The 12,266-nt window shown below is 37.2% G+C and overlaps 1 protein-coding gene across 1 annotated transcript; it reads left to right on the forward strand.

Annotated features, from left to right (window-relative positions):
- Positions 1-781: 781 nt before the first annotated feature.
- Positions 782-11,630, forward strand: ppp2cab (protein phosphatase 2 catalytic subunit alpha b). Its single transcript, XM_039663643.2, has 7 exons — positions 782-1,108; positions 3,117-3,326; positions 6,871-7,044; positions 7,158-7,247; positions 7,690-7,851; positions 10,116-10,234; positions 11,018-11,630. Exons 1-7 carry the CDS (start codon positions 1,007-1,009, stop codon positions 11,088-11,090), a joined length of 930 nt encoding a protein of 309 aa, XP_039519577.1. The 5' UTR covers positions 782-1,006; the 3' UTR covers positions 11,091-11,630.
- The last annotated feature ends 636 nt before the right edge of the window (positions 11,631-12,266 follow it).

Genomic DNA, 12,266 nt, shown 5'->3' on the forward strand with positions numbered 1-12,266 from the left:
ACGATATCAATTTAAACCTGTCTTAGTCGTAAATAAAAAAAATTAACTATAAGCATGTTGAAGTTGAATAATAATAATTTGAAACATTTTTACAGCATTTTGAACCACCACATCCACACACACACACACATCCACACACACACACACACACACACACACACACACATATATATATATATATATATAGAGAGAGAGAGAGAGAGAGAGAGAGAGAGAGAGAGAGAGAGAGAGAGAGAGAGAGAGAAAGAGAGAGGCTATATATTATTATTATTATTATTTTTTTTTTCAAAATGATGTTGCAAATGATTCACTTTCATTTATCATGCCTGGGACACTTAAACTTACAGTACTTAATTGTTAGGTTTTGAATATCCCCAGGGCACTTAACTAAAAAAAATATGTATAATAATGATGCGCATGGATTAATCGTTTATAATAAACACGGCAACATTCAATAAAATTAAAAAAAATTAAAAAAATTCCATTTTGATTTCATAGTGACTTTAAAACTTCTACAAAATAATGTTTCCTCATTACGAACTTATACGTGTAATATTTATCAACAATTCTAAATAAAATAAATTATTATATAAAAAATACACAAAACAATAATTTAACCGCTGACGTTTTAATGAGATCCTATTGCAGGAAAGGAAAACGCCCAACGACGTCTCTGGCAACCAATCAGACAGGTAGAACGGCTGTGGTTGGCCAATCAGAGCGCAGTATCAAGTAAGGAACCGCTGGGCGCGTCCAATCAGCGCCGCGCCGGTTGTCGGAGTCTGATGTGAGGAAAGGCTGAAGTGAAAACAACCGTGGTCAGGGTGGGACTCTGAAGGCCGACGGCTTCTCGTTTCCTCACAGGATTCCCGTACCTAATTACTTCAAGATCCCTGGCCACATGTACGTTTTAAAGTAATCAATCGATTTCGGGTGGATATTCGTGGAAAGCTGGGAGAAGTTAGATCAGAAATCCGTGTGAAAATCGAGTTTAAAAAAAGCAGACATGGATGAAAAGGCGTTCACGAAAGAGCTGGATCAATGGATCGAACAGCTCAACGAGTGCAAACAGCTCTCAGAAAGCCAAGTCAAGAGCCTCTGTGAGAAGGTATGTGAGTGTAATACACCGCCAACACCGTGTTTCGGTGTTTATTTCAGTTTTCCCTTTAGCCGCGTTAGCTGCTAAGATACAAGATGGCGGATTTTTAAACCGCGGCAACACTCATAAGAAACTTCGATTGTTTTTGATTTAGTAACACAAGCCGACACGTCTTCCGTTAATCTTTAATGAAATCACGTGTGAATATTGAATCGGTCTGTGCCGTTTATTTATTTACGTTAGGCTGAAAGCTACAGTAACGTTTGTGTGAATCAATATAACTTAACGTTACTGTAACGTTAACCCGCAGTAAACCATGACTTGTTAAATTAGAATAACTTCTGTTCGGATCATAACAGCGTTTGGGTTGTAGAGAGTTTCTGAATATAAATGTTTTTTGTGTAAAAGCGAATCGTTTGAATGCAGCTTCTTCCTCATCCTCACTCGCAGTGTCTCAAAATGGCGCCCGTATGAGAGGCCATCATCTGATGACAGCAGAGCTCACATGCTAATGCTAATCTGATCTAGCTCAGCTTTGCTGCTTCATGACCGAAGCACGAGTTTTCATTGCACTTTTGTGCACTCTTTAAATGCTGGGTTGTTTCCATCCGTGTTTGGGGCATGCTTATATGGTCAAAAACACATACGTTGGGTCTTAAAATGTAACCCAACCGCTGGGTTTGTCCATTTGCGACTCAAACATGTTGAAACAACTCAGCATGTTTTTGTAACTGTTGGTCGATGTTCTGTTGTTGCTGCAGATTTCATAGTTGTGCTCAGTTTATGAAAACTAAAAACTGAAACTTCGATGTACTTATTGGTTTTGGTGAAACGTTTTAGCGCGTAAACATAATGTGTACATTTTAAAGATGTGAAATCAATTGAAAACATCTTATGAATTGAGTAAATAAGAGTAAGAAACGTAAGCAGATCTAAATGACTAGCTAACATTTGTTTGTACCATATCAAATAAATTTGAGTCGACCCAACGAGTTAAAGATTATTGAAATAATTGAGTCAGCCAATTTATTTATCTAAATTACTACAGTATCTGCTAATTATTACCTTTTCATAGTTCCTATAACTTCTGCTGGAATTACCCACTTCTTGGTGTGTTTGCACTGCAGGAACTGTTACTTCTAGGAAGGCCTTTTGGGAAACTAAACAAGCTTCGATTAAAACCAATCACAGTTTATTTTGTTCCACATTATGTTTGGGGTCTGAAAACGTAACATGGTTGTCCCAACAATAACAGACCGGTGTGTAAAATTCTTCTATGGGCTTTTTTACTCAGTAACCAAATCTGAAGTCGCATGAAAACACAAAAATGCATTTACACCTGAATGTTTATTGTTTCTCTGAAATTGCATAAATTTGCTTTTGAAATAATAAACAAAGAAATAAAACTCGAAATAAAAATACACAATTTTAAATTAATTTAGTTAATAAATATATATTTTATTATTATTATTATTAATAAAATTGGTCCAGCTGGGACAAATGCTATAAAGAAATTCAGAATTATTACACAGGGTAGTAATGGTGTAAATATCAATTGATTCGTATCGATCCATCAATTATACAGCTGAAGATTCAATGCATCGATGCGTCCGCAAGAGAATCGACTAATGTGTTATTACACTCAACCAAAACTGTAGGTAACGCAATGGCCAATCTGAAGAAAAAAACATTAAAAAACTGTGGCCGCTTAAACGCTTGTTTTCATGCTGGATTTATTCACATTCTCTCACACACACACACACACACACACACACACACACACACATTCTCACTCTCTCACACACACACACACACAGCTAAGACTCAAGACTAGCTTCAATGAAAGCAGTGCATTAATACAGAACAGTGATTAAACTGACTGGATTTAATGCATGCCTTCCAGCCAATCACACTCAAGTAATCAGACAGAACATGCTAATAATATAATAATAATAACAGTTAAGACATTGGCAGGTCAGAACACAGAATGACAACATTATTATTATTTTCTCCGCAGGCTAAAGAAATCCTGACCAAGGAGTCTAACGTGCAGGAGGTGAGATGTCCGGTCACGGTGTGCGGAGACGTTCACGGCCAGTTTCATGACCTCATGGAGCTCTTCAGAATCGGAGGAAAGTCACCTGACACGAACTACCTGTTCATGGGAGATTACGTGGACCGAGGCTATTACTCTGTGGAAACCGTCACGCTGCTCGTCGCTCTCAAGGTGAGTGCTTGTGTTTGAGCGAAAGAAACTACGCTGTCATCAGTGTCTGAAGCGGTGCTATCAAGGACCCGGTCTCTCTAAACCCCGCCTTTCCGCGAGCCTGCTGTGCTCTGATTGGTCAGATGGCCCAGTTTGTTGTCTCTTTTAGATTTGTGTGTAAAAATACTTTATTTTTTAAAAAATAGGATTATTTCAACATCTTTGCATTGCGCTTCAATAAATGTTCCAGTGACAGTAATTTATTTGATTAAATTATAATAATGTTGATCAGTATTTAATATAAAAACAGAGTTATGATGTCACTAATGACTGATGCCGTGATAAATATGGAAATGAGAAGAGTCTGTTATCAACAGGCACTGGGAAGACTGTTTTATTGACAATGAAATTAGGGAAAACACACAAAGCACAAAGCTTTGTTCACTGAAGAAATAATAGGTGAGCGATTAAACGTTACATCACAGCCATGGAAACACTTGTATTGCCGGATGAGAGGTCTATTGGCCGTAAATATAAGCCGTGGCTCAGAGCTAATACTGCACCAGCACGGGAAGCTCTCTGTCCGGGGATATGGGCGGATCTGGAAGAGCACTTTTACTTGAGGACTGTTTTTAAGGACACTTTATGAGTATCTGTACTTTATTTTTCTGGAAACTTTTTACTTTAACTTCACCACATTTGAAAGACAATATCCTGCTTTTTACTCCACTACACGTCTGTCCATGTCCTTGAGTAGCCGTCAGTCAGTCTCAGGAGGATGTAGTCTTCTGAATGTAGATTTTGTCATTGTGTTGGAGCGCACTAGCTTATAGATAACAGTAAGGCTAACATATTCATACTAAAGCCCAAAAGCTTTAAACTGTACAGTGCAGGATAACCAATTAATGTGTAAATTAAAGTGCTCAATATGTATATATTGAAAGGTAGCGTGTTTTTTACAGTAACTGGGTGATGACGTCATAAGAGGGAGGGGGCGGTAATGCGATTCTAATGCGAGAATAAAACGATTCGCGATACGTTCTATAAAACAAAATAGAAACTATTTGGAAGGCAGAGTTTCTATTTATAAAACGTTGATGTAGCCAATCACAGACATATGTGTTTATTTCTTGAACGCAGTGGCCAATCAGAAGTATTTACGATAGACTCCCCTCACTGAATTCTCTATGCTGGCAGATCTTCTGATCATAACAAACAAAGTGTAGATATGTTATAAAAGATTAATTGGTTATAACAGAGATGTTTGAGATCGTGATGAACTGATGTCATATTTTCGGGGATTATTAATGGAGTGCAGTCATCCCAAACCATCATGACTGTAAGTAAGCTTGCTTGTTTTTATGTTATATCAGTGTGGGTTGTGTGTTAATGCTTTAATAACAAATTATTAATTAGGATTATTATGCTGGCAACACGTAGGCTAACTTGCAAGTATTTGGAGGTGCAGAAAAAAAGTTTTTTAGCGGGCGAGAGCGGGACATAACATAAATATTGCGGGCGGGAGAAAGTAACGTAGAAAGTAGTTGAGAACGTCAGGTATAATAATGACTCGAGTATTAAAATATGGCCGGGTTAAATCGGGCTCATAATTACAGTTGATGCGTCATGTGACACTGTGTGCGCGGCTCGGGTATGCTAACATTTACAGGCACGAATCAGTCGTTTGTCCTTGGGGAACTTGTGGAGCCTCTCCCCCGTTTCTGATGCATTCGTACATCGCGCACAAACACAATAGTTGACCATTTTTGCTAGCTAGGTCTCCAATATACTGCTAGCCTACTTGCCGTTTAGACTAACCCTAACTCTAGGCTTGGAGCAGAGACCAGGGATAGACAGTGAAACGTACCAACGTTTCATATTATATGCAGCATTTTGGTATGAAAAGAACATAAAAACAATTGTGGGCGGTTCTTATCTTTATGTTTAGTAATCTTTGTGAAGAATTTACACTTTAAATAGGGCAAAATTTGAGGGAACAGCCATTTGTGTGTCCGCACCCATTGTGGACGTCATTGAGTGCACTCATTCAATCCCACTACTGGAACTGTGCTTTAGTTATTGATGTATTGATATGAGGGCAGGCATAGACTCAGGGGCATAAGGTACTTCAACTATTACATACAACAATAATAAACACAATAAATGCATTGACCTTTACTTTTGATACTAGTACTTTTAAAAACGAGTTCTTCTGTAATTTTTCTAAGTAAAAATCACTCTTTACAATGTTTTCTTGTAACGTAGTAATATTTGACCAGGAGTATCTGCTTTCTCTCAAGGAAGGAGGTTGTGTACTTTGTCTACTCCGTAGCACCACCTACTGAATTAGCATGTTCATTCAGTCCGATTGCTGTTTATTGTAACGTAATTCAAGACTGTTTTTGCCCTGAATCTTGAAGCTATACCATCTAGTTTAATGTAGAAACATCTGCTCCTGTTGCATGTGCGCAGCATCTGTGTTTGGGTAAAACGCAGTGGTGCCTCTAATTTCAAAAGACTACTGATAGTTTTGATTAAGGCCAGTTTGACTGTTTAAGCTAATATAGTTGTTTATTTTCTCTATAACAAAGAAAAATCAGTATGAGAATCAGCCCATTTGCTTAAACATCCGAATCTGCCATGAAAACCATGCATTAATTTCTATATTGTGCATTACAAGAATGGTGGCGGTCAATGGGAGCCACAGAATAAAGGAGGACAAATATTGAACAAGTTTAATTTCAGAATTGCGAGAGATAAACCTGTTATTAGGGCTGTGCGATTTGGGGAAAATATATAATCGTGATTTCAGACGGATATTGCGATTTTAATTCCGTAAAGTCAAAGTAGATGCACAAGTCTCTAGCTGTAGACCCCTCCGTTATCTTGTAGTCCAGCAGATCCAGTGTGTCTTTCTATTCGTGTTCATTTTGTCAGCTATTTCTATTTATTTAGTCTCTGTACTCTTAGTTCAGCCATGTGCTGTTTTTGTTTAGTCTAGTTTTCGTCATGCTGCATAATGCTTCATATGATAATCCTGGATATTTTGCTCAACTATAATCATAATGATTGTCATTTGAGAATTAGACCCGTATGCATAGTTTATTTTACCTCAGGATTTATTATAGGCTCTTAATCATATAGGCAAATAAATTAACTGTAAAATTCCTAGTAATCTAATAAATCCAAATGTCTAATGTTTTTTTCAGCTAAAAACACTTATTTATATAGCCCATTTCATGCACTGGTAATTCAAAGTGCTTTACATAGAAAATAAGCACAAAATAAAAAGCAAGCGAAATTAAAACCCGCTATAAAAGGAATTAAGAGGTAAATGATGCAGTTATAAGATTAGAGTAAAATGAATTGTAGTAAAAAGATGATGCATTGAATAAACTTCCCATCTGGCAAAACGCTGCGGGTGTATCTTATTTTGCACATGGTTGCACTCTTACACGGCGCCTGAGAACGCCATTGATTGATCACAGGTGGTGATTTGAAGTCAGTTTTGGGAAATGTTATTTTAAATGTTGATGTTAATCATTGGTCATGTGTTCACATCCAGGTACGGTACCGCGAGCGCATCACAATACTCCGAGGGAACCACGAAAGCAGACAGATCACACAAGTGTACGGCTTCTACGACGAGTGCTTACGGAAATACGGCAATGCAAATGTTTGGAAATACTTCACAGACCTCTTCGATTACCTTCCCCTCACTGCCTTGGTAGATGGTCAGGTGGGTCACCCTTGGGTTGTACATATTCAGAGACCCTGCGACTGAAAAGATCAGCTTTACCCCATCAACGTGTGTGTGTGTGAGAAGTTCACATCTGATGTTTTTCTCTGTAGATATTCTGTCTCCATGGAGGATTGTCACCGTCCATAGACACTCTCGATCACATCAGAGCGCTGGATCGTTTACAGGAAGTTCCTCACGAGGTATTGATCGTCTTTATCCCTTCATGCCGTTTCTTGTCTGAAACCCTACTGTGTGAGTCAAATCACTGAAATCGAATCAAGCTGAAACGGGGCTTTAATTTGACGTTTGGAAATGTAAGTCCTGGAAACAGCCTTGTTTATGAAAAGTACAATATGTGAAATTTTATTGATTAAACAAACAAATGATAAACAAACTTTTCACACACAAATAAAGCTGCAGTGCTTCTAAAATAGTGTGTCCAAGTTTCATTCTTCAGCTCCATCATATATTGGGAAGTGATCTCTGTCATAGTATCATTTCAATGGTTATGTTTCCTTAGTCATTGATTTGTTTTATTAGTTTAGTTTTGTTTATCGGCTTACCTTTTTTAGAAATTGAAAGATAATAAAGATGTTTGGTGAGTGAGATCTCTGACTGAAGTGTGTGTGTGTCTCCCCTCAGGGACCCATGTGTGATCTACTGTGGTCTGACCCGGATGACCGCGGAGGCTGGGGTATTTCTCCTCGAGGTGCGGGATACACTTTCGGGCAGGACATCTCCGAGACGTTCAACCATGCAAACGGCCTTACGCTGGTCTCTCGAGCGCACCAGCTGGTGATGGAGGTGGGTCCTCTCCTCGTGACACCACACACACACACTCAAGCAGGAAGCTCATGCATTCACATTACTCATACATGTGGCCGTTTTATCTTACAAGGTCATTTCACCCTAAAATAAGAGTTCTCTCATCATTAACTCAAGTCGTTACAAAAGTATGATAACCTTTTATACAAAAGGTTAGTTTCTTAAACATTAGTTACTGTATTAACTGACATGAATTGACCATGAGCAATACATTTGTTACTGTATTTGTTAATCTTATTGTAACCAGTGGTTAATAAAAATAAAGCTGCTCATGTTAGTTTACAGTGCATTAACACTTAACTGTCACCGTCCCACAGGTGGGACGTTTGCCACTATATTTTTAAAACAATAATATCTTAGTAAATACCTTAAATAATATTGACAAACTATATATCATTTGAAAGCTTACAATCTCTAGTTTCCATATTTGGTGACTGATTTTCAAAATATATTACAGAGGAGCCATAATTTATCAATATAAAACAAGAATATTTTCATACTCATAAGGCGTGTTCAGACCTTTGTTTTAAAATAGCAGTAAACATGAAAAATCATGAAAAAATGGTAGATACCTCAGTTTGTTTTCATGCCAAAAGTTCAAAAGATAGAATCCATTCAATTATTTTGGAAAAAAAAGGTCTGAAAAGTTTAAAATATCAAGAAAAAAATAATAAATTCACCATTTGTGACGCGGCAGCTAGCTATGACTTACATGCGTGTTCTTTGTATGTGTTTCTTAGAGGTTCAATTCATATCAAAATCTGCCAAACTTCCCATGCTACTTCTGAATAGGATCTCTACTTCAGAAATTGTATGAAAATTGTGAAAATAATGGTTCATATCACTCCAAACACGAATGGAAATGCAGGCGCCCTTATATGGGCAGTAATGGAGTCTGATTGTGGCCTAGTGAAAAAGTTTGGTACTGCGCTCAAACAAAATCTTACTGAAAGCTCATTTTTTGAGATATCAACCTAAAATTTGAAACACAACTTGTTCAGATTTTTGGCTTTGATCTTTCTGCCATTTTAGAGTAGCCCAGGTTTTGAAAATATATATTTTATGTAAAATATGAATAATTAATATTTTTACATTGTACATTTCCATAAACTCAAACTTCTATAACTTTTTTTCTGTTTCACTTTCTTAATTTATTTCACTTCTACAAAAATCTGCCAAATGTCTTCTTTAAAACAAGACCAATCATATGTCTATATTCCAAAGCATTCTTGAATTACAACCATTTAAGTTCGAAATGTGCATTTTCATGTCTATTCAAAAAAGGGGGGGGTGACAGTTAACAGGTTAACTAATGTGAAGAAGATTGAAATAAAGTGTTCGTAAATGTTGGAATGAACAAAGATTAATAAATGCTGTGTACGTGCAGTTCAGTATTAGTTCATGCTAATTAATGTTATGAACCTTATTGTGAAATGTTACCAAAATTATAATAGAATCTGAGAGATTTCTGTCTCTTCATTGAAAGTCTATTCAATAAAAAGTTTAACATTCATAAAGACATCACTAAATAAATCCATGTGAATTAAGTGGCAGGACCGTTTTATATGATTTAATTTAGGCTTTTAATATATATATACACACACACACACTTGTGAAAGCAAACCTCATTGGTTCTTGCTGAAGCTTTTACATTTTATTTTTAAAAACCGTAGCCGAGTTTACATTACCCTTCAAATTGCGATTTGAAAATGCGTCTAATGAAAACATCGCAAAACTCCCATATATAGCAAAAAAAGATTATGCTCATGGTTCGGAAAAAAAATATTTGCAAAACTGCAATGGAAAGGACCGTTTTTGCATATTTGCAGTCATGTGACGTAGATGGAGAGCTGTGATTGGACAGAAGACGAGACAGAGCTCTTCATTAAACTCATAAAAGACTAAATAATTAAAAATAAAAAATAAACTAAACCTCAATCAAGATTGGAAGCAGAAATGAGGGAGAAACACCAGAAACTCCTCATATGAGCCGCTCTTCCTTGTCATTAATGGTTTGGAAAACACGTCTACATATCCTTCCGTTAAATATAATGTCTAGTGTGATGGCTCTGATAGACATAAACCTACTAACAGCGGTTGCCATGATAGTTGGAATGGCTTATCATAACGTTTCAGTCCATCATTTCACAATAGTTTATCATCAACATTTACAAAATATCACAAACGTTTTGGGCAAATCTGTAACGTGTCAGTCAGTTAATTATCCTCTTTCTGTCCCCCAGGGTTACAACTGGTGCCATGATCGCAACGTGGTGACGATCTTCAGCGCGCCGAACTACTGTTACCGCTGTGGCAATCAGGCGGCCATCATGGAGCTCGACGACACCCTGAAGTACTCGTTGTGAGTTCATGACCCCTCTTGTACTCTATTTTTATCAAGGATTTCGACCATGGAATGGATTCAGCCAAAATACATGTGTATTTTAAATCCAGCCGTAACGCAGCTACAGGATGCTTTGAGGCAGTGTTGTAGTCGAGACCACCTCACTCGAGTCCAAGTCGAGACCGAGACCAGAGAGGGTTGATTACCTAATTTACTTTTATTTACTTGGAGAAATCCTTTTTTTATTTTACTGAATTTACTTAGCGAGTTTAAAAAATATGATCAGTTTAGGGTAAAAAGGCCACATAGTAGGTGGTGTTAAAAGTAATTTTATTACAATTTGTCATGCGCAGTTGCGCACTAGAAAATCACCAATCACTGGGCGTGTCAATTAATTTAAAGAAATATTTTATTAACATACATTAATAATCATGAAAAATATTTTGAATTGAACTCGAGTGGACTCGGGAATAAGTCCGAGTCCTAAAAAAAAAATGTTCGAGTACGAGTCCAAAAGCACACGAGTCCATGACAAGACCAAGATCATTAAAATATCCGAGTCCGACTCTCGAGTACTACAGCACTGCTTTGAGGACTGCGGTTCATTGATGCGGTTAAAATGGGTTTTAAAATAAAAATACACAAAAAAAAAAATACAAGATTTTTAGTCGTGGTCTCTCTGGGGTAACTGATATGGCAATTACTACTTTAAATGGTTTAGTTGTAGTAAAGACCGCCCTCCATCCGCAGTGTGTGTGATCTGACGTTGTGTTTTGTGTGTGCGTGTGTGTGTGTTTCCAGCCTGCAGTTTGACCCGGCGCCGCGCAGAGGAGAACCACACGTCACCCGCCGAACCCCCGACTACTTCCTGTGAATCTCACAGTATTGCCATGATATAATAACCTTCATTCAGTTTAAAATAAGAGGAGAGGAATGGTGGGCAACAGTATATATATATTAAAAAAAGATTAAAGAGAAAACTGATCCAGAAAGAAATGTCTGTGGACCAAAAGGTGTGTGTGTGTGCCATATCCAAACCGACCCGGCTCCAGTCCGACACACGACGTCTCGCTTCTGTCCTCAATACACTCACGCCTTCTCAACCCTCTGTTTCTCTCTCTCTCTCTCTCTCTCTCTTTTTTTTATATATGTATGTTTGCACTTTTTTTTCTTCCACACACGTCAGTTTTAATCCTTATTTCCACCTTTTCCATGTGGTGTGGGAGGAATGAGATGCTCCAGTATCTAGAGGATGATCTTGCCTACGGTGAAACTTCTTAAACAAATGCCAACTACTTGATTTGTGGCTGATTAGGATGGCCTGCCGTCGGAGGAATGCTGGGATAGCTTCAGATGATGGCTTGTGTCTGTATAAAGGGTACCAGTTCAACAATAAAGATGGATCTTGCTCCTGTGTTCTGTGTGTTTCTCTGCTCTAATGTCGCGTTCATATCATCAGCTTTATACAGGAATGATCATTTTAAAGTCGAGCACACTAATAAACAACAGAAAACTGCAGTGTTATTGTTTTAAAATTAGTCAATTATGAAATGGCTCAACAAAAGACCATTTATTAATATAAAATCTTGGTAACACTTTACAGTAAGGTTCAGTATTTCGCTAACTATTTAATAATACTTCTACAGCGTTTATTAGACTTAGTTAAAATTAATTTCAACATCTACCAAAACATTATCAACATGCACTGAACTAATAATAAACAGCTAACTTTAGTTTAAAAAAAAACACTTTTATCAAGTAACATTAACAAAGATTAATAAATACTGTAACTAATGTGTTGGACATTGTCAAATCATGTAAGTTAATATATTAATGAACCTTTTTGTGAAGTATTACCAAAATCATAAATACACATTTATTCAATAGCAGTCCATGCTGCTGTGTTCAGTCTCTCTTATTCAGTTCAGATTTTGTTATCTTAGTGTATTAAATCGATAATATTCCTGAATGTGAACTGTTCTAAACCCTTAATGGTCTTTTAAATGTGTTTCCACCAGGAGTTGCCTTTACATTTACATTGGACCGCTTT

The sequence above is a fragment of the Pimephales promelas genome, chromosome 19 (genome assembly GCF_988280905.1).
Source record: "Pimephales promelas chromosome 19, fPimPro1.hap1.1, whole genome shotgun sequence".
NCBI classification, from domain to species: domain Eukaryota; kingdom Metazoa; phylum Chordata; class Actinopteri; order Cypriniformes; family Leuciscidae; genus Pimephales; species Pimephales promelas.

Coding starts and splice junctions, on each gene's coding strand:
- ppp2cab (XM_039663643.2), top strand. CDS start 1,007: ATGGATGAAAAGGCGTTCACGAAAGAGCTGGATCAATGGATCGAACAG. Junction 7,045..7,157: donor CTGCCTTGGTAGATGGTCAG/GTGGGTCACCCT, acceptor TTTTCTCTGTAG/ATATTCTGTCTCCATGGAGG. Junction 7,852..10,115: donor CGCACCAGCTGGTGATGGAG/GTGGGTCCTCTC, acceptor TCTGTCCCCCAG/GGTTACAACTGGTGCCATGA.